The following is a 27,947-nucleotide window of genomic DNA, read 5'->3' on the forward strand; positions in this document are numbered from 1 at the left end:
CCAATAAATCGTGGGTTGCTACCAAAAAATTATGGGAAATGACCAAAAAATCGTGGGAACGCACCAATAAATCGTGGGAACCAACCAATAAATCGTGGGAAACCCTGTATATTATATTTGGGAACCGACCAATAATATTTGGGAAACGACCAATAATATTTGGGAACCGACCAATACAGGGTTTCCCACGATTTATTGGTTGGTTCCCACGATTTATTGGTGCGTTCCCACGATTTTTTGGTCATTTCCCATAATTTTTTGGTAGCAACCCACGATTTATTGGTCGGTTCCCAAATATTATTGGTCGGTTCCCAAATATTATTGGTCGTTTCCCAAATATTATTGGTCGGTTCCCAAATATAATATAATATAATACCGACCAATAATATTTGGGAAACGACCAATAATATTTGGGAACCGACCAATAAATCGTGGGTTGCTACCAAAAAATTATGGGAAATGACCAAAAAATCGTGGGAACGCACCAATAAATCGTGGGAACCAACCAATAAATCGTGGGAAACCCTGTAAATCGTGGGTTGCTACCAAAAAATTATGGGAAATGACCAAAAAATCGTGGGAACGCACCAATAAATCGTGGGAACCAACCAATAAATCGTGGGAAACCCTGTAGTATATATATGTACACAACACACATATACATAACATACACAACACCTAGTTACACAACACGTTCATAATACACAACACGCACTACGCGTACTCCGAAACTGCAGTGCCTACAACAGCTGCTCTTGTGAGCTGCAATTTTGCGAGTATTCTGTCGCTTTGTTCTGTGTTTGTTGCAAATCGCTTACTTGTTTGGAGAGTTTTCTTCATCTTTTACACCAGAAGCAGCAGTAGCACATAACGAAAAAGTGTGTGAGTTAATATGGTGGTACATAATTTTGATTATTGCTACATTCGTAAGTCTATTAGTGCTCATCATTCCTATCTTTTCTTCCTTTGTGTGGTGTGGTTCCTTTGGACTGTGCTCATGTGTATGGGTGTGTGTTTTTATGTTACGTTCGTGTTGTTATAGCTTCGTATACAATAGTTTGTTTTACTGTGTGTAAATTTAAGTTCTGTTTCTTATATAGAACAATATTGTACCACTGTGTTTTGCATTTGTTTCTCGCTCGATAGACTTTAGTTTTAGCTATATGTTCTACTTCTTTTCTTTAATTACCATTATCTTCACCTAAACTTGCTGTTCTAAATAGAGAGAGCACACTTCGCGTGTACTTTTGTTTGTGAATAGGTTTGAGTTTATGGTCAACATCCTTCCCCCTTAAATCCCTCCATTAAATCTAATGATTGCTTTTAGCAAAACTCATTCGTAATACTTTCTAAATGCAGTTTTGTGGGTATAGTTGTGTTTGCTAGCTTCCGAAACAGGCTCCGTCCGTAAACCCGTCACGATACAATATATCCTTTTTGTTCGCTCGTTCTCTCTCTCCTTCCTTTGTCAAACTCACTGTATCCGTTACCGTTTATGCAGTAAGAGAAAGGGCAAAGTGCACAGAAAGTGTTTTAGTGTTGCGTAGCCGAGGAAAACAACAGAGCGCCAGAAATGTGTGGAATGTGTGTTGTGACCTCCCCTCCTGTCTCGTACACACAGCTGTTGGCATTAACACTAACTATACAAACAGTGCAACGGCTTTTTTGCTTGGCTTTGTTTTGCAAACGACGGACTACGGGGTTTGCTTTGTATGCTGTGTGTACGAATATTGGGTTAGTCTCGAATCTCATAATTTCCAATTGCTGGGGCGCAAAAGCACGAAACATGAGAAAACGCCTTTTTGAAAGGTGTGTCGTCAAACTTGATGCATTCTGGGAGTTGTGGCGCGTAACTTCAATGTTGTCACAGGAAAATGCCACACCGTCGGACTGACCTGATCGACCGCGCTCGGGTCGCGGTCTGTTTGAAGCACACACAGCAAAACATGAAATTCAGTCTCTTCGAAGCAATCGATGGTTCAGTGTCACGCCTGGCGCAAAACAAAAAACCACGTACACGTACACAACAGATCAATTCGCCGCTCTACTCCATGCCCGTTGGCATCGTTCGTTCGTCGTTCTCAGCCACGTTCTCGTGAGCTCCATTTATACATTCTCGTGCTCATTATTCGCAATGAACTGCGCCGAACAGCGGTTATCCTTCTTGCTGCTGGTGCGCTGCTGCACGGTCCGGCAGATCCAGGCAAACAGGACGACCAGCACGAGCAGCAACGTGGCCATGACGTACACCAGCACGGATAGCTGCGTGTCGGTGATAGCCGTCACTTGCACCGGCGAGAGCAGCACGCTGAGGTTGAGCTTTTGGGCCGAATTGCCCGACACAATCTGGCACCGGTAGCGGCCATAGTGATGCGCCTGGATGTTCGGTATCGACAGGTACGAGCCGATGATTTGTCCTTCCTCCCTGTGGAGAGATAGCGAAACAGACAGAAAACGATTAAATGAGTGGTTCCGGGGGTTGAAAGACTGCATAAAATGGACAGAATGCGAATGGGCTAACGTGTATCGTTCATGATGATGCACCAGAAATGGTTTTCTCTAAGCTACGCATACGCGCGTGAGTTCCGCTATCGCACACACAACCGGACGGACGTGTTTGCAATCATCAAACGGATAATCTCTGCCAGCGTTCATTACGCGAAAGGGAAGGAGGCGCTTACCGGGTCACGTTCACCTGCATGCTGTCGCTAACGTTGTGCGGATGGTCGTCGAACATTTGGCTCCACACGATCTCGTTGGTCGCGTCCGGCAGGTAGAGGTTGCCGACGAACGCTTCACAGTAGAAGCGGGCACTTTCGCCAACGCTCACCATCAGATCCTTCGGCCGGAACGTCGGCATCGGGTTGTCCAGCTTATCTGCAAAATGAAAAGTGCGCGAGCTTAGCGATTTGTCTGTACGTGTGGGGTAGGTGTGTGTTGGGATTTGGGGTTGGCACTTACCCTGTAACCGGAGTTCGATTTCGTGCTTAATTGCATGCGTTTCGTTGCGCAGGATGCAGCTGTAGTTGCCGATGTCGTTCTCCTCCAGCCGGGGACTGTAGATGGTTTGGTTGGCCGCCTCCGGGTACACGATGAAGGACGACACGTCCTTGCTCCATGGGTGGGGTTTGTTGTTTTTGAACCTATATCAAACGAAACATGGAAAATGGATTAATTATGGATTCGTTCGTAGGTGTAATTAGTTTAATCAAAAATGTATGAGTGAAACATGGGCAACGGATTAGTGTCAGTGCCTGAACAACAAACGGTGAGCAGGCTCATCTTTATGCCGAGCACTGCTTATATTCTACAGCCCAAACACGTGCTCAATTTGTCAATCAAACGCCCAGATACGGGATACAAACCGATCAATTGAGCTCATTATAGGGAAGTGTGCCAATAAACACGCACAGACACAATGGTGTGCAGTATTTTGAAACATCCACAAACCACTGTATCAAAGAGAAAATGTTGTCGGTGTGGTTGCTCACTGTTTAGCGACGGTATCAATTTTCCCAATTTGTGTTCCGCCGTTTTCACCGTGCACCAATTGCTGTCGCGTTGAAATAATGATTTATCGCCGTGCTTCGTCGTTTTCCACGAAACCACGGGTGGCGGGCAGGTGCAACTGAGTGGCAAGACTACAAAAGGCCCAGAAGCATCCAGAACGTTGTGGTATAAAAATTTCATAATTATAATTGCACCGTACTCTTCCCCAGTCGGTGTTTCCCAGGCTTGGGCCTGTGGGTGGTTCAAGGTTTCATCAACGTTTCGGGTATCTCCGGCGGTACCAGCGCGCTGTACTAATTAATTAGAGTAATTCGAGCAAAGTTCGAAACTCATCGGTCAGCAGTGCTTTGTTTGTACTTTGTTCCTTGTTGGTTCGCGAACCGAGCCACCACTGCAGCAGAAGAGTGGGGCTCTATTTTCATCATCGCTTGACGCAACCACGACGGGAGGATGGAAATTGGATGAAGCGCGCGATGATGGGTGCACACTTTTCATACCGCTGTAGGTTTTATTTTTGTTTGAGATTTAATCCCACGCTGATGAGCATGCAGCAAATTTCCCTACCAAACACACTCTGTTTGGTTCGTGTGTGTTGTCATTTTTGTGATTCGTCCTGGGACTGGGGTTTTCTGGGAAATTTAATAAATTTCATTATAATATAAATGCATTTGCAATCCAATGATGCGATTCACCATGTCCACAACAGTAAGGGTTTTGTGGATGTTATATGGTAGGAAGCATAAACAATACCTGGAACTGTATTTTCCACACGAAGGGCAAACTTATTTTCTCACACACCAACATCACAGCCAAAGCCAAAGTCATATGATACGGCACATCAATACGCAAATACCTATACTCTCGGCTACACTGTGCACTAAAGTAGCCTGCCAAATTCCAAATCTTAAATTGATGCCTCTCTTTGCATATCTTATTTCATCTACTGAGCAAAGTCGTTCCGGCAGAATTTCCCTCCCAGCAATAGAAACTTAATAACATTCTAAGGGATGATACCGATGAATAGTCACTCTATAGATTCCTTAACTGCTCGCTGTAGGTGGATTGATACGTCTCTTGGAATGCTTCTGGGGAATGGAAACGAACCTCTTAAGTTGTGTTCAATGTTCGCACTTGCCTCGAGCGGTTAAAGGCCCTAAGCGATAGTAGGAACTAAGACCACATAGTCCACCACCCACTGTTTGCCACAGTCTCTGTACAAAGGACAGAAAGGATATAAAGGTTACTTTTGATGGAAACATAGAATTCGTAAAACATGCCCATCTGAAAAGGTGTTAAGAGAGAGAGGATTACATTAATCGTGCATAGCTTACTTAGTGAAATAAACAATCTGCGTCCTTAAATCACCATCAATTCTGCCCCCATGCCTATCCATCACGCAACCAGTGTTATGTCTCGCTTGCTGTCTGTCTGCGCACTATTCAAATGTTTCATCAATCGGAAGCACGCAAAGGGAATTGATGGAGGCGGCGCGCGTGCATATGGCCGCGGAATTGTTTGCATTGATTTGCATAATAAACTTGCCTCGCGGGACAAAATAATACAAAAAAATGGATGAAGGAGAATGGCTACCCACAGCATATACGGCTCGGGTCGTAATCATCGACGGCATCGTGTCTCCCTGCTGCTGGACAGTTGCCACGGAGTAGTGCAAAACTCTGCGAAAACGGTGCGCACGACAGCACACACACCTCAACCTGGTGTGGTCGATGAGCTTCTTCTTGCATTGTAGGAATTTGTGGATTTGTGTGCATTTGCATCGACCGCTGGAGAGATCATCAGGCTCGTGGGATTGCCCTGGACACACACAGCAGTGCCCTTTCTCGTGTGGCTATCGTATGTCCGTCATCTTTCCATGAAATGCCCATCGCAAAAACAGACTGCAGGCAGCGTGTCTGGCTCCAGTGCTCCACCAGCATCACAGCATGCGAGCAAAAAGAAGGCGGATAGTGGCTCTGGGAAAATACGGTCCTGTTACGAAGGGTTTCTGAAGCGGACCAGAGCATGAAACTCCATCCAAGAAACCTACCAAACGACACATCGATCGTTGGTGAAGAAGTTTTCCTAGTATTCACCCCTCTTCCCTACCATTTGGTAGAGGTTGGAGAATCGTTTAGCCATTGTCATTGACAGGGTAGGGCAAAAAGTGGGAAGAAGATATTCGCTAGAAATATCAAAAACGAATTCCATCTACTCTGCGCCATTCGGCCTGTTCGGTCCGAGTGGCAAATAGTGTAGAGGAGTCCTCTGTTATGAAAACAAACCACTCTTGAGCAAATGCACTTTCACAGACTAAGCGTTGACGAAGTTGCCATCCTCTTCCATTCCAAAATAGCAGCGGGGGGCGTTGGGGGCCCTCGCGGCGAACCACTTTGTACAGTGGGTCGGTGGGTGGTTGGTAAGGTTGTCTTCTCCTCCACCTCCCGCGATACCGTGTGTACACGAAAGCGAGCGTGAGAAGTGTGAGAATTGGAACTTGATCCACAAACCACCGCCGCGCGTCCACGGAACCCGATCCGCCGTACGTGCTGGCCGTCGAATCTGGTGGTTTTGAGGTTTAGCGCGCGGTTCTTTCCCGATAGAATGCGAAGAGACTATCACCCCACACCGTGTGTGTGTGTGTGTGCAGTGGCAGAACGGAGACCTCGCCGGCCGCTTGTCTTCTGATGGTTCTCAGGTGAGGAGTACTTAAAAGAGAATGAAAGAAATAGCAAAGCACATGTGTGTATGTGTAATGAGGAGAAGAGGTAAGCGGTACGGCACACGGATCCGATTACAGCGGTCACTGCTGTTTGCCAACTGCTCTTTTTTCGCCATTCGCTTTATTCCGAACGGTTTGTACGGGAACGTTGCCGTCGGGTGTTGTGTGTGTGTTGTGATGTGTGTCTGTCAGGAGGATTGGGTTAACTTCTCACCCAGCCAAGCCAACCAACTAACAAACAAAGCGACCGGGACAGTTAAGCCCCATACCCCTGGGCATTCTTGGCATCCACTGTTGTTGTCTCCTCCTCTAAATTGACGCATTCGGTGCCAATAATGTGACGGCCACTGAGTGAGAGAGACACGGCCGCTTCCTGTGGTGTGTGGTAAAGGGCTGTTCTCCCCTGCCTTGCAAGTAACCTGATACCTCTGCTTCCAAGCAGTGTCGGCAGATTGGAAACGACGGTGGACGGAACACAACACACACACAAAGCGGCAGCAGGTGGTGCGGCATTGAGCCGTTCCAAAGTGGTCCTAATAACCCGTGGAATACACCATTGCAAGGGATAAAAGGGAGTGAAAATCTCCGTAAACACCACCACCTCCACACGCTGGGGAGGAGAATGTGCATGTGCGCTCCCTCAGAAGTCACAGAGAGTGTCCAGAGAGCTTGAGTGTGTGTAAGTATGGTTGTTTTGAAGGGTTTCGGTTGCTTGACTCCACCAAAAAAGAAAAGAAACCGATCGAGAAAGGAATTTCAAACTGAGGGGAGTTGCGGTGGTGTCCAATTTCCGATCGAACCGCCGCCGCTTCCTGAGACTCATTCTGGGGTCTGGAGATGCCTGAGAGCGTACCTGGGTAGACTCAGCCTTCAAGGGATAGTTTGACCATTTGCCGCCGCACACACCGTCAGGGATATCATTTTTACCAAACTTGTAAGCTACCGTCGCTGAGCTGGCGAAACACAAACTGCATCCCAATTCTCGGGAAACTACCTTTCGCTCCACACACCCCGAGGTTCCAATAACTGCAACCCCAGGCGCCTCTAATGATACGATTCAGCTCGGCGGCAATCTAGCTCCAGCCTGCTCCCTCCGGATACCGTCCACCAATCACTCTGTTAGAAACGCCGGCCGTCATCAAGAGCAAATCGTTACGATCGAAAAGCTATAACTAACGAGTTAATTAGCAATCGCACAGATATACACACATACACACGCATCGCTGGACGGAATATGGCGCGGGTGTGTGATCCACATTCCGGGAAGCAGAGCGACCGGTTCTGCCCAGGCCTTCAAGGTTTGTGAGAGTACACGCAATGAGTGGCAGATTGAAAGCAGTAATAAATGTTATTACAACGAGGGTAAAAGCAAGAGGTTTACAAACAAATGTCCGTCCATCTGATGATACTGATGAGTGCATCTGTCTGTGGGTTCTATCGCTAGAACATCATAACGATCAGGGGCCGGGGGGAGTACGATACCGCTCTGCCGTGATCTCACGTTTGCTAACTGGTCCAGAGGGCCTTGAATTCCTAGAATGCCTCGGTTCGGATGGACACAGACATACACACACATACACAGGGATTGCACGATGTAAACAATAAACCCCACAAACGGCCTGCATCGAAAGCGACGACGGTAGCCAGTGGCGCGCAAGTACCGCGCGGTGATAATCATTTGTTTCGCGGAATTTTGCGTGCGCATACACACATGCTGTAAATCGCCCAGTGGGGAGGCTCTCGCTGATAGATAGATCGGCGAATGGCCACAGCCAGCACCCGTGTGTTCGCGCAGTTGCAGATTTCGTTATCGTTTCCTAGTAAAATCAAATCAAACAACATTCTATGTACAACGGCGGGTCGAACAGCGTGTCCCGATGATATCGCTTGAAGCATTGGAGGGAGAGCGCAGCAGTTCGGTGTGATATGTGCTGTACGAGATACTTATCACATCAGGCAGAAGGGTTACTCGGAAGGAAGTTGGCAGAGACGCTATAATAATGGCTGAACGCGGAATGCCAGTGAAAAAAAAGGCTGCTTAAATTGCTGTATACCACACGAATGCGCAAACATGGCGCATGCGCATGCTACCACAAGAAAGATCTCGCATAACCTACCCCTTATCCTCCCCAACACAAACCGCCCGAACGCCCTCCTCTTTTGCTCAGTCTGGCGAGCAATATCTAATTTGGCGAGGAAAGCGTTTTCCGGGAATAGTGAAATTCTGCGAATTTGTATCTACCATTATCTCGAACCCAGCAGCGGTCGTGTGTGTATGTCTGATAAAATCTTCTATCTGCAAACATCGGTCGATAATTTTGGACTACCCATCCCGTAGTCGCGTGGTAGTTATTCCCGGTAAGGGTTCGCCATGACAGCTTCAGTGTGACTGTTGCATAATACATGTAAGTCCTTGTTCGCATTACACGCATGGGGTTGCTGAACAGTGGGATATCATTTTTGGAAATTGCCAGTCCAAAATGTCGTGTACGAGGAGGAGCGTCTCGTCGTCTCCTGCAAAATACTTCCAAGGTCGCCTTGCACGGTAAAACCAGCAGCCAGCAACTCATTATGTCAACCTCCGTGAATAGTTTCAAACAAACATTGGTAATGACACAGAGAAATGAAGACTAAATTGGTTTTACATGAAGACTAAATTGCTACATGTAAACTAGGTGAAGTACGTCAGAACAAACTCGACGGGATGCATCCGCATGTTTATCGTTTTATGAGCTGAGTGTATGTACACAGTTCTTGGGAACGTTCGAGGAGGCATCTTCGCCCCGTATGCTGACTTGTATGATTCTGTCGGTGTTCTCAGAACCTGCCGGGCTACATTTCCTTATTTCACGTGTATTTGCCTACGACGATGCGTGCTAGGGTCTGAATACCTCCGTAAAAGCTTCCGATCGTTATGTCTTTGTGCGATGGTTCGAGCGCGGTTGACTTTGAACAACATGCATCCATTGGATGACTAACTTGTTCATTTATACGTGCACCACACGTGTGAAGGTTAGTTTCTTCAGTTCGAGCGTTCTGTTTCAATATAAATACATCGTACAGGCCCACAGGCTGGCCTTTAATGGACGAAAGCCATTACAGAGAGAAGAAAAGGGTTACTTATTCCGTATCAAGTACAGCGACTGGGGATACATGCAGTGCGGTGTAACTTTGAAACTTTGCCCAGTGAGACATGCATGAATTCCATTGCCACAAACTAGACATTAAAAACTTTGGGTCGGGTGCCGAAATGCCTTGGCACTGCTGTCCTGGTCAACATCTTTCTGCCCTCTCCTCTACCGTGCCGGACCTGCACGGCCTGCACAAGTCATCCACAAAAGTAAACCACACCGTATTCCCCTGTACGCCACATTGCGGTCACGCAAGGTGTTGCAGGGAAGCGATAAAAGTAAGAGACTTCAAAATTCGGAGCTGCACATATCACACACAAACACACGAGACCTGCCAAGTCGCACCTAATTGGGTCTCTCATTATCTCGTTTCTGAGGATTGAATTTCATAAATTTGACGAAAAAGCTTCCCCAGCTTCCAGGAACCCTTCATTCCAGCGATCCCCATGAGAGTACTGTGGCTGCATCTTATGTGTGGTCCCAAGTCGCTAGTCTGGAGAGTTTCGTGTACACCTTCTGTATACCGGTGTATACCGGGGGGGAAGGAGAGAATGTTGGCTGCAGTCGGTCATCGGTCTAAACTAAAGCCGACCAACAACAGAAGCATCGTAAAGGGATACGTCCACAACGCCCAACAGAAGGGGGGTTGTTTGTGCTGTGGGCTCGCTGTTCCCAACTCTACTCACAGCAATTGCTCCAGACATATCTTCCGGACGCACTGAATGTGTCGGGCAACAGTTCTCGAGAATCACTTAAACCCCGACGATGCGACAGCGATCATTATCTTGCACAGCACAGTATGATTTAGACAAATTCTGCCCAATAGTCCTGGCTTTTAACGACGAGATTCTTCTCACTTACCATAACAACCTTATTAAGTCGTGCTGCTGCCCCATCCGCTTGCTGTCGACACCCAACACGGTTCATCAATTCCGACCGGAGAGACGGACAGTTCCGAGGAACGTCAAATTAGCAATCTACACCCAAACCCGAACCCGAGGCCCGGACATAATGCAGAATCCCCCCAGAAATGGAGGATGATTATGTCGAATTTCGAATCATCGCGAGTTGTTTCATGTTGAGTGCGATATTCCATCCTTTCGACGACGACGACGACTGTCTGGAGCTGACCACCAGCCAGGCGCATCACAGGCGGCAACCACACAACCTTCACCGCGAATGGTGGAAACATAAATGGGAAGAGACAAACAGCGCATCATCTGATTGTCATCATTATCAGCAGATAATAGTCCCTAGAGGGGAGGGATAGCTGCTGGACCCTTTTGTTGGTGGACCAAGTTGCAAAAAGAATGTCAACCGATGAGACCCGCAATGTGTTGATTCATGTGCGAACAACAACTGTGGTGGTGGTGGTGTTGGCTGGGATTAGCGCAGTAGAAAAGGGACAACGATTCCACCAATCTGCAGTAGTCAAGCTTCCCAGTCCTGCCCATTTGCTGCCCTGTTGCAGCGTCATCCCTTTTCGTGGGGAGGTTTAGTAAATTCCATCGAATTCCTCGAGGAGCTTCCCGTGACCACGGGGGGATGGATGCAGATACAAAACGATCTTTACCCCTTTTTTCCTTCAACACTCTCCACCGAAGGTCTCGCTGGTGCTGCGTTGTTTTGCTTTCGTTTGGTAGTCCGTCCGGATCCGTCCCTCGGGCTCGAATTTCGGACGGTCTGAAACAAAAGAACGGCGAATGGGAATAGAGACTAAGGAAAAGCTTCCCGCGCTTGCTCCGTTCTACGGCGTCCCAGTGTCCCAGCGGACCCTCTTTCGTTCTCTCTTTCAGTCGTTCTCACAATACCTTTTGCGCTTGCTGCTTTGACCCTGAAGAGGATCGCAGGCGAGCAAAAGAAAGACAAGTGGGAAGAAGAGCAGAAGAAGATTGCGCCAGAAGATGATGATTATGGTCCAACGATTTGAAGCTCTTGTTTCTGGTGTTTCTTTTCTCCGTTTAATGTGCAACACGAAAGAACGTGCACAGCGCAAAGGAAGGCGCGTACCCCGTAGTTGAGATTCTCGGAAATGTTGTGCCCATTCAAATCTCGCATCATCTTGGTTGGAGTGTGAGAAATGCCGCACAGGTTTGGACGCGACATCGGACGGATAAAGGTGCAAGCCGAGGGGACACCAGACCGTAAAGCATTCCGGGCGTGTAGTAAGTACAGTCTTCCTGTGGCCTACCTTCCTACCAACCCCAAGACCCAACGACAGATCGGCATTTGCTTTGCCGTACTCACTCGGTGCTAGTACATCGATGTCCACGAAACGTTAAACAAGATTTGATGCTGCTGTGATGAGGAAGGTGAGATCGCCCGAGGACAGAACCTGTGCAACACAGCATTGCGATGTTTTGCCGCGTGGTTCATCAACGCTTTTTGGCACTTTTGGAGGTTTGAAAGCGAACTCTACACCGGTGGCAACCGGCAAATACCGCAGAGAGAGCACGTGGAAACCATGATGGGTTAGATTGCTCTTATTCTCTTTGTTGCTTTGTCGCCGTAAAATCAATGTTTGGGCCTGTGTGCTGTAAAAATATCTTACCTGGAAGGGAAGCATCACACAACAAAAAAACCCAGAATAGAAGAAACATTAGACGGTTGGGTCGTGAAATAAAATACGCACGAAAGTGTGCAAACAGATTAAATACTGCACTCTTTCTGGTCCCTTCTTTGCAGCAGCAGCAGCAGTGTTACCGACCACAAGCGAAATATTGAATGAAACGATACCAGCCGAGAGATTGGAAACATAACCCCCACACGGCCCGCGTTCCACAGGAAATGTCAGGCATATTGTTCATTTCTGGTTTTTGTTCGCTGTCGATCCCATCTCATCCGACCGACCGGTGCTGGGTGTGCTGGGTAAACGAAAATTCTAGGTATCTGCACTACCAGATGATTGCCGAATTCCACCCTCGTGGGTCTACCGAAACCTTGGATCGCTACGCAAAACGAGCGGGAAGAAGCAAACGACTCCCGGTCGGAAATGCGGTGCACACACACGACGGTGGTGGGCGCCGCCTGGAGTGTCTGGAGAAATAGTTCTGACGGTTAGGCTACTCCACACTACACCCTTCGAGGACATCATAACCCCCCTGTTCTCCTCGCACGATCATCCTTCCGACGAATCCCTCGAGGTCGCTCTAATCTCGAGCACGGATCTTCATCATCGTCGTCGTCATCGTCGTCCTCCTCCTCCTCCGTGTGTACTGCACGGCAAAGAATTGGTCACAAAAGGGCCATTCTTCATTCTCAGCGCACCATATTCCCGCCTGGATCGATTCGTCTCTGCCGGCGGCGCACATTTGTTCACGTTTACCTGCCTCAAGAGAAGAGCATAGAGAGAGGCTTAAGCTCGATGCTGGGGCTGGGGCCTGTGAGCAGATAATCTTAACGAACCGATCGCCCGAGTACAGGCGGCGCAGAAAGACCACTCGAAACACAACCAAAACATAATAAAACAAATGACGAACAAACCGAAAAACCAACGACACAACATCATCTCGATGGAATTCCGCCCGAGGCGCGCGCAGGAAGAAGGAAAAACATCTCAATAGCCACCAAGCGCGTACCACCACAGCAGAGGAGTCGTTTTAATTAATAGGTGAGAAGCCAGCCGTCACAACCCGAGAGGGCCCAGCTCTACAGCAAGGACACATACACAAACACCCTTAGCGGAGATCTTAGAGTAAGAGCGGATGATGCAGTTTGATGTCTTCGAGAGTACTTCCCCGAACCCAGAATCAATCAGTCTGGTTCAAACAAAACAAGGCTCTGTTTTGGGTAGTTTCCGAACAACGCCGCACAACAACTTCCCATGAGAAGAAGGATCTTACCAGCCCAACAACCTGTGGTGCAGCTCCGGCACTGCTCCGTAGCACCAAAGGGACAACACACTGATGGTCCTTTGCACGATGATTGCATCTTGCAGCGCGCTGTTCAGTTTTCATAATTTCTCCTTTTTGCCAGCAGTTTGCCAAAGGGCCAACTGGGAAGGTATCAGGAGCAGGCAGGCGGACAGCAGCAGGCTACAATTACTGCAACGATACCTTTTCCCGTTCCCAGTCATCTGCAACACTGCCGTGAATTTCGTGGAACGCCGTCGGGAAACGAGGAGCAGAACAATCTTTCGGGCACGCCATTTTTCTCGATACCGGGAAGCACACAGCAGCAGCACCGGGAGAAACCGTTCCGTTGGACCCTGGGCATTATTTCGGAATGCACCAACGGTTCCCGCTTCGTGTTCGGGGTCGTCCGTTTGGTTGTTTGGTTGCACATTTTGATGCTTTTGCTTTTGTGTTTGAAGCGTTCGACATGCTCTCTGCCTCTCTCTCTCTCTCTCTCTATCTTGCCCTATCCCCCTTCATTAACGGTGACCATTCGTCTGAGTTTGGGCTGTTTGTTGTAGGGTATGCATTATGCGAGAAGATGCGTAATAAAACCCGAGCAGGCAGCAGTTACAGCTCTAGCACGGGAATCGACGTAAATGGGTTTGCAAAATTAGCCTTGCATTATTAATTTTTCGGGGGAAGTTTAATTGGAGAAGAGTTTCGTAGAATTTTGTCCGAGGCCCATAGGCTCGGCGGGCCTCTCTCGACGGTTGAGTGTATTATTATGCGTAAAGTAGGTTCTTGTTGCAGTAAGCGGCCGTCGTTGTAAGCTACTACCGTGGTAGAAAGAGTTACTTCGAAGCGAGGAATTATTTAATAGCTCCTCTCTCGTTGAGTAGAATCCTGAAGAATCGATATAAATCACGCCCCTTCACATTTCCCACATTTCATTGATTGATGGATCAATTACCTTGGGGCACTTTATAACCGAATGTTTAATGTGTGCGTTCATGTTGAAGATAATTGGCCATGTACAGTATCGGACAGAAAGATAGGGCATTGGGTTTTTAACGCACCGTGCACCCGTTGGGCCAAGTTTATGTGTGGTTTGTATGTGTTTGTGTTTGTGTGTGTGTGTATGTGTGTGTGTATATGTGTGTGTGCATGTGTGTGTGTGTGTGTGGATGTATGTTTGAATGTGTATTGATGTGTGTGTTTGTTTCACAAGTAGGTCGTTTCGGATAGATTTGTAAGTAGCTTTTTTGTGTTTTGGGTTAGGTTTTTGGTGTGATAAGCAGGACCACCGCCCTCGCGATCAGTGTGTTTTCGATATATTAACAATGTTACGGTCTTCTTTCGCCGTGGTCTTCTGAGGACGTCCGGTTGACTTGCGCGTTTCGGTTGTCCAAACGCGTTTCAGTTGTCTAAGCACGTTTCGGTTGTCCGAAGCGCGTTTGCCACAAAAGTGCGCGATCGTTCCATTACGAACTCGATCCTTTTGCGCTTAATGCCAGCAGCAGCCATTCGCTTTTACATATGGCGCTGATAATCGGTACAACGTTTACCTCGACCCATTGTTACTAACATTGCTTGCTTGGACCGTCAAGAACGCGCTGGTTAAAAAGTTGGACACGGCTGATCCCGTGCTCTGCCTGCGTTCTACTTCTATACGCGATGAATTACATCGTTTTGGAGCAGCAAAAACATCGCATGGATAAAAACTATCAACGAGTACGCGAGTAAGCGTCTTCCCTTCAAAATCGAGAAAAGAATACTGCCGCGCTCATGAAACAAAACGCCCATTGAAAAGAATAACTGCGCGCCAGCTCAATGCACGCACAAAGTTTACCATTCGCACACAACGTGCAACGCAGAGATGCACGAAGGCATTTCAATGGCGTGCACTGGAGAAACACCTGTGAGGGAATGCCGAGTTCATTGCTATTGTGCGCGTGTCCATTTCGCACCGGTGTCGCATTCACATTCATGAAACAGCACACCTGCGGTTTCGTCCGAGGAACAAGCGCTGCTGTCGATGCAAACTTTAGTTTTTATCCAAGTGCAAACGCACAATGTTTCACATGATAACACACATAATAAGAATAATTTCAACGCCACATGACATCATGGCAAGCTATGTTTTTCAGACACAAACCCGCGCACTTGCAAATACACATTAAAAAGCACACTCTCTTTCTACTACTACACACACACACACACATGCACACACACACATACACACACACACATACACACACACACTCACACACACACATACACACACACATACACACACACAAACACAAGTAACGTGGCAAAACAAGTGCACGGTGCATTGAAAAAAAAGGGTCCTATCTTAATGTCCGATACTGTATTTGTTGAAGCTTTACAATTCAGACTGGCACTTATAATCCATCATAAATCCGATTCACATTCTCAGGAGTTTAAATAGCATTAAGATACGCAACCGTTGCAAGCTAGTCAAGCCGTCCATCAGAACAAACCGACTGGCATAAAACGGGACGCCACACATGATAAGATTGTGACTACAGATAAGTCACTTGCTATTGGAAAGAGTAGTAATACTGTAGAAATATCTCTTCTTTAACTTTTGGCACGACAACCGCTGTCGGTCAAGGCCTGCCTGTACCCACTAGTGAAGTGAGCTTGGCTTTCAGTGACTTATTGTTACCATCGCAGGATAGTCAGTCCTACGTATGGGGGCTCTATTCGGGACTTGAACCCATGACGGACATGTTCTTACGTCGCACGAGTTGACGACTGTACCAGACCGGCCCCTTCTTTAAATACTTACACACAAACACACACACCATAGCCAAGAGTGACAAAGCATACGGGGGAATCAAAACCAAAACCAAAAAGCGAAGGTGTTAAATGGATAAACATAAGCGTCTAAAGCCACTCTCCCGAAATGGTGAAACGAACGATCGTAGAAAAGGAAATCCCCCGGTGTAAGAGCCTCCCCCCATACAAAGCACGTCGTCATCGTCGTTGTGAGTAACGCGTGCGGGATATTTGTGGAGGGGAATAGTTGAGTCATCGCGTAACCACTTTACACGATAGGGAACACCCACCAAACAATGGCAACAGGTATATCCGCCACCAGTCACCAGTAAGTGGTTGCATTTATATTCAGACAGTTGCACTGTTGAACTGCAGTTCATGTTCATCTCATTGGTTTGTTCTACTTGGCAGCAAAACAATCATAGCGGCGATGTAGCTGGCAGCTTTCCTACGGGAGCATGGATGAGGAAAACTACTTCTTCCTCCTCTTCTATCCGCTTTTCTGCTTCTCTCTCTCGCACACTCTCACCATCGTTGGGGTGATCGACGACAAACGAGTCTGCGTCGGAAAACAACAGTGACACTAAATACCTTCAAATAATAACAACGCCCAGAATGGCTGAGGGTGCATCATCGCATCACCACTGTCAGTGTATGTATGTGTGTGACCAGGAGGAGGTACAGAAGGGGGTGGTGTGCGGGTCTGTTTGAATTATTTTGCAAGCTTTGCTTATTCTATCCGCCGACGCTGTCGGATTTCCCGGAAAATGATTTGTGTTGCGCACGCTGTACCTGGTTCCGCGTCGGCAAACGGGCCTTGAGGACCTGAGGGGAGGAATAAACGGAAGGGAACCCGAGCTCGCTCCGATGCAACATAGACACACACACACACACACTGATGCATCGGTGAATATTGGTAATAGTGGGTGGGGTTGGGAGTGGGGGTGGTTGTGTGCACTGGTGGCTCGTCGCTTTCGCCATTCCGTGTGCCCTGGTGTATGAGGACAACATGCAATTTAGTTCCCATTTCCTTTCCCTTCTTCCGCCTGTTTCGCGTGGGTTCGTTCTTCCCGAGGACAACTGTACACAACGATATATAGGTTGTGCTGCGGAAGAGCATGGCAATAGAAAGAAATGCAAAAAAAGGTACGTGATTCGATTTGAAACCGCCGTTCGCTGTTTCCGTTCGCTGACCGATGGTGGTGCTGTTTTGTGTGTCCTCGGGCGTCAAACATGTGACGGGAAATCAAACGTTTCAAACAGCTTTCAACTTTCATGCGCAAGAATAATTGCCGTCATTGAAATGGTAGTTGGTAAAGGTTTATTTATTTAGATATTTAAATAAAATGAACCATGTCGAATGGCCGAGAGGGTTCGACGACATCTGCTTCCGTGCAACTATTTCTAAAGTGGCACGTACGTACATATGCATGATTGCAAAAGCGACATTCAATCGGAACAGTTTGCAATTTGCGAGGTGCAATTATGTATCCACATTCGAGGGAAAACTGGAGCAATCAATATAAATATAAACACAAATTTAAGCGTTGAATGATAGTGAAAAAAACGCCACAACTTACAAGCAGTAACTCCTCAATTGAAATGCAAAATGAAACGCTAAAGAAACTATAATTACACGCTCTGGAACAATTCCTTGTGAATTTAAAATGAATGAAAATGAAAAAATTGTGTGAAAAAGGTCCATTTTTATAAACATCACAAAAGCCCTCCTCCCCCAACCCCTCCCATACACGCACACACACAAGCACACAGGCATGTTTGAAGTATTTGCCGGAACGCTGCGGTACTTTACAGCGCAGTTCCAGGATTTGGCTTCGGGATGGAATTCCACGTCACTCTCTCGGCTAGGAAGCGATCCCAGCGCTTGGCATATGGCTTTTAATGGCGATCCAAGAATTCACCCCCTTTTCGGAAGTAGCGGGCGGACAAGTACCGGGTTTGGATTCATAATGATTTACAAAACCTGGGAATTACTAGAAATAGCTCCGGGCTTGTTCTCGGAAACCCGCACAAGGCAAGTATTGCAGTGGTTCAAAACCTACCGTGGCAGTGGTAGGCATTTTTGAACTTATATCAAAGACACAGGGACATATTCGACTGCTGTTGTTGTAGTGTCCGCTCCTATGCAGTGGATTTATTACGCATAAACAACAGTACCAATGCACTCCACCTCACCGTGCCTCTGTTGGCGTGCTGTGCATTCAAATGCTTTTAATGGCACAATCACGTGGATCGCAATACTCGTGGCAGCAAAACACTACACGCGCAATCTGGATGTGGTTTGTACCCTCACGAGGCTTTAAATTTCAATAATTGTATACGACACAGCTCAGTAGTTTGAAGCAGGGCCGTTACTGCCAACGCATATCCTGTCCAGTACAGGCTCAATACAGGCTCCCCCCCTGTTGCGATCCATTTTATTAGCACTTCCTCGAAATGGCAATCACATTAGCGGTAGTGAACCGAATACGGCTCGCCCCATCCAGTGTCCCAGTCAATCACGGTTTGCTTAGTGCGCCAGTCTGTCTTGCCCGGAGAGCTGACTTTTCCGGCCCCCTATCATCGGAAACGGATGACACGAATCGTTGGTGCCGGGATCAGCAGAAGAGACACCAAAGCAAACAAAAACATTAACTGATTCAGGGGAAACCATTCGCTCTGAACGGGAGACGCCCGGGTGTGGGATGTGTTGAGAAGTTTTCCACTTTTCCAGGACGAGAGACGATTCAAGGCCATGCGTCCATGATGTGTGGTGTGTTTTCAAGTACTATTTGGGGGAAATAGTAATGATAAATGGATATTTCATAAGCACCACCATTTTGCTGATGTATGACGATGGTTATATTACCCGACGATAAAATAAGCAATGGAGGATCAGCTGAGTGGGTCCAAACCCTCTTGGGCCCACCAGTGCTAAAAGTAGCAAATATTTCATCCAATCGCACTGTCAAATCCTACCATTCCGGATTATCAGCAGCCTGTAGAGAAGCCAAAGAAAATTTTGCACCCCCACACACACACACACATGCGGCTGCTGTTATAGTGCTTTTCTCCACGGCAAACCACGGCAAATCCTTCCGGGAATCCATTCAATTCGTCCCACACAAAAATTTGCATAGTTTTGCAGAGCTTTCCCGCATCCGTTTCCGGTGCGGAAAGTGAAGGTGAGTGACGCAGCAGAATGGAATTAATGAACCTTACACCCAAATCAGAGACCATTACAACATTCCCCACGGAGACGGCATGACGGTACGGCAGTATAGTAGTGGTGTAAAGAAGTTTAAACGCTCTGTTCGGGTTACTAATTACCTGACTGTGGAGCTGGAATAGTAAACTCTTAGCAAAATAAAACAAACAAAATCTCGCTCGCGCTGGTTTGTTTCCCCCACCACCAAAAGGGAAGGGACGCCAAACCCATTGCCAGCCAACCCGTGCGCTCCCTGCGGTTCACGGCCCACAGCCCAGCCCGCCCGAGATGGTGGAGGTTTTCGCGTGAATGAATTACACGATTATGGATTATGGCGAGAACGAAAGGGAACGGAGCCCGAAGGAGCCAACCCGGCCAAAGTTAATGCCACTACGCTTTCCCGGAAGGGCCACACGCCATTCAAGGCGCAGTTCAAACAAGGGAATCTGGGGACAATCATCCAATCATCTTCATAAAAATATCACTCCCGCGAACGGCGGGTGGTGCGCGCTGCTCTGCTGCCCCGCCGCCTCTCCTCGACACACAAGACACCTCTCCTCGTCAACATTGCGAATGGAAGAAAAATTGGATCCATGTAACAGCGTCACCCCACAATAGACCGAAGCATTCTGTCTCTCTCTCTCTCCCTCGCTTTTCGCTCTCTTCATCAGGACAATCAGCGTAGTACCGGCCATATTAGAATGCTTCATCTCTTCTTGTAGCCTTTTTTGCGCCCTTCTTCAAACAGCGAACGTACACACGCACGCACTACACAAGGATTGGAAGGCGACAAAAATGGGAGAACCCAATGCTGGCGGGCGCACTCCAAAGGTAATATTGCCTTCTGTCCTTGCTGCTTCTGCACCTTCTCCAGCAAGTAAGATGATGTTCTGGGAAGAACGAGCCAGCTGGTTCCAAGAAGCAAATGTAATTTTGAACGCCACAATCGCAGAAATCGTTTCAAGCTCCTATTGTTACTTCAGGGAGGAGGGTGGTTGTGTGGGGGGAGGGGGTTGGGGGAATGGTTACATCACAGCTGGCCGCTTTTTTATGTTGTTGATGTTGCTTGTTGCAATGCAATTTGTCTGCAATGCCAGTGGCAAAAGCAAGCATAATAGCACAACGAAATCGAGCGGTAAGCAGCTTCGAAGATGCAGCATTATCAAGTTGATGAGATATTCTCATTCTTGGTTGAATGGTGTAAAGCAGCCGAATAAAGCATGTTCACAGAACGGTTAATATCATGCTTTTTTAGTAAAGCGAGTAAAGTAAATTCAACATCATTCACCCGTGCAGACACGCAGGTGATGGGCGAGGGTCGGTTCAGCAATTTGTAGTCAATATGTAAGTCTTTCTTTCTTTTTTTGCGGGACATTTGTCACCTAAAACTGCAGCCAAAAGTCCAAAATCGGTAGTGCTTCCACGCAGTTTGTCAGTATGGCTTCCTCAATAGAGGCCCGTAGCTAGTGGAGTTGCTTGCTTGGTCGGGCCGGAACACTGGCTGATAATTTAGCAAAGCAAAGGAAAATTTAGAGACATCGTTCAGTGAATTGGGTACACAAGCGTATTTTGCAAGGGAACTGAAATACTTGCAAACAAAGACTGTCCTACACAGTTAGCCTTACGCGTCTGAGCCCTTGTTGAATGCAGTTATGTGAAACTGTACGTGATGTTACGTGAATCCTGCTGCAAACGAACAAGAGAACACCCCATTATTACCATCAATCGATCATCAAAGTACATCGAATTGTATGACCGGTGTGTGCTGGGGGAATACAGTACACTTTTGCTTGCACACATCGCTACAATTTGACAACCATTCTGCTGGATCATATGCCGTAGGCGAATGTCTTACACCACACGGACAGCATGTGTGTAGCTGCTTTCTCACGTGCAACCCCAGAAACGGAAATATATCTCCCATCCCCTTCCAGAACTCAATCACACTTTACAATTTAATGATCAAGCCGATGATGATGATGATGATGATGATGAAGATGATGTATGCACACGAAATTGCAATAAAATTTCAGTACGATGCACCACGTCTCCACAACATCGTAATTTCGTAATGTGTCTTTCGCTGAGGGCGAGAAAGCACCAAAGGAAAAGGTCAGCCGTTTCTGCGAAAATAATTCACCCTCAGACGCGCCGGCAAGGGCTAGAGGCGGTAAGGGCATAATTGTCCGATTTTCAGTTCACTCGCAGCCCTGTTTTCGCCCAGCATCAATCATGTTTGGTGTATAGCAGCACCCTTTAATAATATGGCATCGGTGCGAAAACGAATGGAACAACCTGGTGGTTAGGAAAGAGTCCAAAATGAACCGCTTGTGGTGTGGTGTGGTACACTATTATGTGCATATGTGTGCGCAGGGACGTGCTGGGAAAATAATGATTTGCTAAAATGATGATTGATGGCGAGTAGCAGCGTGTATTGCGCCGATTATCCGTTTCAGCGATGGGTTCCAGTGCTTGATAAAACGGGATAACATTATTTGGAAGTTGTGGCAAATTTTGAAGGTTAAAAGAAGCACTATCAAAGAAATAAGCACTGCTAGAATTATTTCAACATTTTTTAGACCTTCTGCAAAACAGACAAAAAAGCTGTTGGCGTGAAATGGCTAAATGGAGGTCTTGCGCGTGCTGCCTGCAATTGCGTGACGCCTGACTAGCAAGAAGCTCTAAACTGTGTGTAAGTGTACAACATCCTTCCAAGTTTTTATATATCCTCCGTGGAATTGACCAAGCTTCGAGGAATTGCTGATTACACTGCAGGAAAATTGCACCATTAGAAGCTGGTTACATCGCCAGAAGCAGCACATAGAGCAGCGAGTTGGAGCCTGCATAGCAACAAAGATCTCTCAAGTCTAGACCATTGAGATTCCAAGAATCCTGGCCCTGAGCATGCGCAAGCGGTACCATCATCCCTTCCTTTCCGAGCGTTCCGAGATCAATACGCGTTCAATCTCCATGGTGTCCTGTTTTGTCTCATACCACGAATTAAACGAAGCCCAAGCTCGCCATATTGAATCGTGCATGTCTATTTTGGCTGAATAGATCCTTTTTTTCAGAATCCATTGATTAGCTTTGTTGGAAGAGCCTCATCATGCTAATGTTGTACGGAGGAAACAGAATCAAACGCTTCAAAAGCGACGCAAAGAAAAAAGCAATTAAACCTACGAACCGTATCATCCCCCAACACCATCACCACAACCACCCCCACGCGCACGGGTGGGAAAGGTTCCCACGAGGAAAAAGGGATATAAAAGCGGAGCCGTTTCGTGTGGCACCACTGTGACACGAAATGGCTGGATTCGGTTGCGTAAAGAATGGCTAGAATGGCAGTGCTAGCGTCGTGTCATTGTGGCCGGTCCAGATTTGCTGGAAAATAATGGTTCCGAGTTCCGAGAAGGAAAAACAGTTTGTAAAATTCACTGACAGAGAAAATATCCATCATGCCCTTCTCGTTCATCCATCCCGGGAGGGGGGAGGAGGCGCGCGGATGCCTCGTTTCCCATCGGTTTCAAGCTCCAGAGCTTGGCCAGGTGGTGTTGCACTGGACACACGAAAGGAGTAGTGCTCGGACTATAACGATGGCGATAGGGTGCGGCGGGACTGATGCTGGTGCGTGATAAATGCGCAGTATGTAGGATAATTCCGCGAAACCAAGCACCCAAACGCAAACAACACCCAACATCCCAGATCCCATCCGTTTATTCTCCCTCTCTATCTCTCTCGGTCTGTGTGTGTGTGTGTGTGTGTCTCTCTTGGGGTTTGTGCAATAAACATTGGGGCGCGCAAACGCGTCCACGTCGACCCACATCGGGGACAGCGGGCAGGCAGCAGCAGGGCGAACCTTTATCTCTAGTTGCAGCGTCCTTGCACAGGAAGGATATGCCTCGAGGCTTTGAATATTGTTTTTCACACTTCCTTTCGCTTTATTCCATCTCCTCCGGGGCTACCCTCTCCCTCCTTCAGCCCCCTTCTACTAGCTCGTTAGATGTGCTGCTGCTACAAAGTGTTTGCTTATGCGAATCGCCCGCTCGGACCACCACCCGACCAACCGACACCGACCCACAGCTAACCAAAGCACACCACAGCTCGATTCGCTCGAGCACGGCCTTGTGCATCATCTCTCGCCCCTGTTTTCTCGATATTCGCCAAGGATTTCTTCCACGAAGTCCCAGGCACGTGGGGACCGTGAGTTTGAGCGAATTTCGAGAATCCGGGGCCTTGTACTCGGGCATATTTGGGGTGAGCGTTCCAGTTGTAGTTGCATCCGTCCGGCTGCTAACCACCATCAGCAGCCACCCGCACACACACTGCCGATGTACCCGTAGGTTTCGAAGCAGTTTTGAACAAAAAAAGGATGACAAACAGCGTGCAATTTGGTGTGCGTTCTCCCATTTCGTGTGCGATATTTTCAACGGCAAAAACAGCGCTCCAGCTGCTTTTCCCCTGCGGGCTTCGTCACAAGACGAAATCATTTGGGAAATTATTAACGCTTCATTATGGCCCATGATTGCGTAGCTGTCTGACAGTCTTCAAGAGCTCTTATAACAGGATGAAACGGTTCTGTGTAATTGAACACGAATTGATAATATAGAGGGGCACAGGCAGAAGAGAGCTTGATGTTTTGATATTTTGTAAGCATCTTGCTTGAGCTTGAATCAAGCTTGAAATGTTGCGATGTGCAAAACTTTCCGCTGGCACATACAACATGGAACAACATTGCAATACGACCAAGTTCATTTTCGGGGAATTAATCATCTAACATCAGTGCTTTAATTATTATAGCGTTGAATTCTAACCTTTCTGCAATTAAACACACACACACACACGCACTTTGTTGTAGAGGCTGTTTGCGAGGGTCGTTCTTGGAAATGTAGCAATTAGTTAGCTGGCCCAGGCACAGCAAATCAATAATATCAATAGCTGATTGCACATGTAAGCATGGCTATCCGTACCCGTTTGATATTTATGTAGCGTTTTTGTTAGACGAAAAGACCCATTGTATACTTTCCAAAACAGGGTTCTATTAGCTTGTTATAAACCTGGCGTTACAATCACTCTCCTTATATACACACTCCTACTCTTCTAGCGATGTTTGTCGTTTCAAGGTATATCACACAGCGGCTTAGGCAACTGGGGGCCTCTGTAGAGTTTTACTGCAGAGAAAAATACAATCCGGCTACTTATTGGGGAGCTGTTTGCTATTTATTCAAAATTCTACGAAAACGCTTTCCACAAGCACTTACGATATTACACCAGCCCGTTGTTTAAGCGAAAGCCTGATTGGATGCTGTACGCTGTACGTGTATCGGTGCCATTCGACGTGCTGTGCATTTTTTTTTTGTGGTCACGTGAAAAAGGTCACATAATTAATTAATGAGATTTATGCCGATTGATTGTAGCTCCCGGACTGCGCCATGAATGACGCGTCCGTAACCTGAGAAGTTCAATTCAACTTTGGAGTACAAGTCAACATTGAAATGGTTTTGAACAGGTTCAAAAGTACCGATTGAACAGTCTTCTCCCACACAGTGTGGGTTTGTGTGTTTTCGACACACCATTGCCAGATTCGTCACTGAGTCATCAATGGGCATCGGTTCCAACCCTTGTTAGAAATGGGTAAACGAGGACCCATAGGTTTTTGTACCCATCCCGCTTGTAATGGGGTTTGTTTGTTTCATAACGTTCAAAAATTCTCCTTTTCATTGCTTTCGGTACACCTCTCTCCCTCTCTGTCTCTCTCGCTCTGATCGTTCCATCAATCGGCTCAAAGATAGAAAGCGTTTGCCCTTTTGTCGGTACTTTTATTAGGGAAAACGATACGCAAACATGAACAGGTCAGAGTCGGCAGGTCGTGGTGCATCACTTCCACCACCGACTGTTTGAATAGCCCTGCTGGTCCTGCATTTGGAGCACACAGGCAAACGATAAATGTGCACCAAAACACACGTGCAACGGCCACAATCACATAATTGCATGTTGACAACGTTTCAAAAACAAAGCCAGAACGCCGGTCGATGGAAAAAGGTAAAGTAAACATTGGCTATGTGTGTTTGAGAACCATGCAACTACGGAAACGAAGCGCAAACAGTTCACAAAGGTGTGAGCAGTTTTATTGATACTTGTTTCCCACGAAGTAACACAATAAACAAATGAATCTCATAGTTTTTAATTTTAACAGCATATTTTTAAATGTATGCACGTTTTAATGCCACATTTTTCTCGCTATCTGTACATGGCATGAGCAATAATATTGTTTTAAAACAAACTATTCGCTCAATCATCAGTAGCGTTGTAGTAGTAATTCTCGCGAACTTAAATGTTTCGCCAAAAATTTCCTCACAGCAACACAACATTCCAAACGCTGATTCAATGTGTAATAGTGCATACATTTAACGGCAAACCGATTGCTGTTTAACGTTAGCGTCATCAATGGCCAGGACGGCACCATCCGAGTTCTCTCTTCACGTCAAACGGTGCCATTACGTCAGCCACAGCATCGCGGTCTAGGGGAAACGTACAGTTTATTTAAAAACGAAAACGAAAACGAAACAAAACAAGGAAGGAATTATACGATTTCTGCACATACAGCAATCTTTCTAGTTGCTACCAACCACATGGCACAAGATGAATCATTGAAAGAGTGGTTGGCTCCCCGTTTGCGAATGAATCACTCTCCGACAAGCACAACGCAGCGTCACCGGTGTATGGTTGATGTTTTTGCCAATCATTTCATCTCATACAGTAAACATCTTGGAGCAAATTTGAAAAAGTTTTTGTGTACAAAAAGTTTATCAAAAGACATGTTTAAAAAAGTGTTTCATTGATTCATTCCTGCTGCACACTTAATGACACATATTTTCCTCAGAACATTTTAATGAGCGTTTTAATGAGCTTATCGAATTCTGCCTATTTGCATCATCTACTTTATTGCTTCATTTGAATTGAACTTCTCGTTTGTGTCATATCCTAAGTGAATTTACTCTCAGAAATTCTGTTTTTCTTTTTTTCACAAGTTTGCTCTCGCATGTGTGTTGGTTCTTCTATTTCCAGTCATTGTTTATGTATGCATTCTCGACTAAAAACGGCAGAATTTTTCGCGGAAAACCGTAGGAAACATACCCACACACATTCACACACATACACGTGCCGTTAGTGTGCCAAATGTTTACAATGCATACAACATTTCTGTGAATAACCTTTTCTCTTGTACCGTCTTACTGTACAGCACGATGAATCATGAGAATCAATTTGAGAGGCGGAGTGAAGGTTGTTTATAAAACAAACAACTATTGCACTTTTTTCGTGGATTGCTTTTAAACAGTAACACAAATCCTACAATAAAGGTCGATGATAGACGATATCTTACATACATAACGAAGGTTGAACTCTGCTGCACCCAAAGAACCCAAAAGAAACTCAAAATTCGCTTTTACATCCAACTTTTCCTTTGCTGTACCATCGCTACCCACAATGAACTTACCATTCAATGCTCCGGTACCCTTTGCCACAGCAGTGCAAGCTTTTGAACTGCTTCAGCACACCGTACTCCCGGTCGGGGATTTCCTTCGTGAACTGCAGATGATGGGTGTTGAGCGAATGCTCGTACCGATGTTCGCTGCAGTGATTTTCCGCCCAGGCGGGCGCGATGATGACGGCGACGGTTAGACACATCAGCAACAGCGGTATTAGCCGGCTGCTGCTGCAAGCACTTTTCCGAACAGACGCCATCGTTTCGGTGCTGATGGTTGTGTTTTTTTTTTGGTTTCGGTCTCCCCTAGCACCACACTTATCGTCGTGTACACTTAAAGTGCACGCTTAGTTTACACAATCGCTGGTTGGTGCACCGATTTTAGTGCATCACGCACAACTAGTTGAACATACTCGTGCTTTAATTAACACACACTCACACAGTGTGTTCTTACACACTTGCTAAACTGCTAACAATTTGCGACGAAGCCACCTTTCGTTTTCAATTCCTCACTAACCCACACTCTCACACAGACACACAAATGCACACCGGAATGATCCCAGTTCGTTCCCGGAAATAGTGGTGCTCAGTAGCAGTGCTCCAGGACTAATTATCGCTTGATCTGCTTTACTCGGTGTTAAAAAGCTTATTGCGCAGCACTAGAGAAGCGTTAGATGTCGTATAGTTCGATGGTAGGGTTACCAAGGACAGCGAGTTACGTTGCTAACCGTTAATTGAAATTGCGCCCACGTTCTTAGGGGCACTCGATGCCGGGACAGGTTGGTGCGACAAATCTACGCGCCAGCGAGTACACAACACCTCACCACATGCACTTCTACTTTCAATGGAAAAATAATTCTGGTGCAAGCAGCAGACTTTGCTTTCCTCAACCCCCCGCGCTCTACTGATTGCTCTAACAGGATCTAGCCCACCATGCACACTGATTGCTTTTAGTTCTCGTTTGTTAGCTTTCCCCGTAGATGACAAGCACCCGATATTGGAGCAACACACTGGCCAATGACAAGATGTCCGACGACAGTGCACAGCGTATATACACGTTGGTAGTGACCTATCGACACGGCCAATGAAGCATTTCCTTCCAGGAATTGGCGTGTCCGATGATGTTCCGCGTTTGCCTTAATGAGTATCCAACATGCAATGGGGGTAGCACTTGAGGAGCCGACCTGAAAGGAGATCACATGGAAAAGGGAGAGAAAAAAGTTCATTAGTACATTTGATGTGCTTCATTGGTATA

The 27,947-nt window shown here is 46.8% G+C and overlaps 1 protein-coding gene across 1 annotated transcript in view; it reads right to left on the reverse strand.

The window, feature by feature from the left end:
* Positions 1–554: 554 nt before the first annotated feature.
* The window catches only part of LOC120949345 (fibroblast growth factor receptor-like), a 29,388-nt gene continuing 1,995 nt past the window's right edge, over positions 555–27,947 (reverse strand). The window contains exons 2-5 of the mRNA XM_040366602.2: positions 26,705–27,876; positions 2,962–3,143; positions 2,682–2,877; positions 555–2,425 (exon numbers count right to left, since the gene is read on the reverse strand). Coding sequence (XP_040222536.2) covers positions 2,107–2,425; positions 2,682–2,877; positions 2,962–3,143; positions 26,705–26,952 — 945 coding nt within the window. The 5' untranslated portion in view covers positions 26,953–27,876 and the 3' untranslated portion in view covers positions 555–2,106. The remainder of the gene's footprint in view (positions 2,426–2,681; positions 2,878–2,961; positions 3,144–26,704; positions 27,877–27,947) is intronic.

The sequence above is a fragment of the Anopheles coluzzii genome, chromosome 2 (genome assembly GCF_943734685.1).
Source record: "Anopheles coluzzii chromosome 2, AcolN3, whole genome shotgun sequence".
NCBI lineage: Eukaryota > Metazoa > Arthropoda > Insecta > Diptera > Culicidae > Anopheles > Anopheles coluzzii.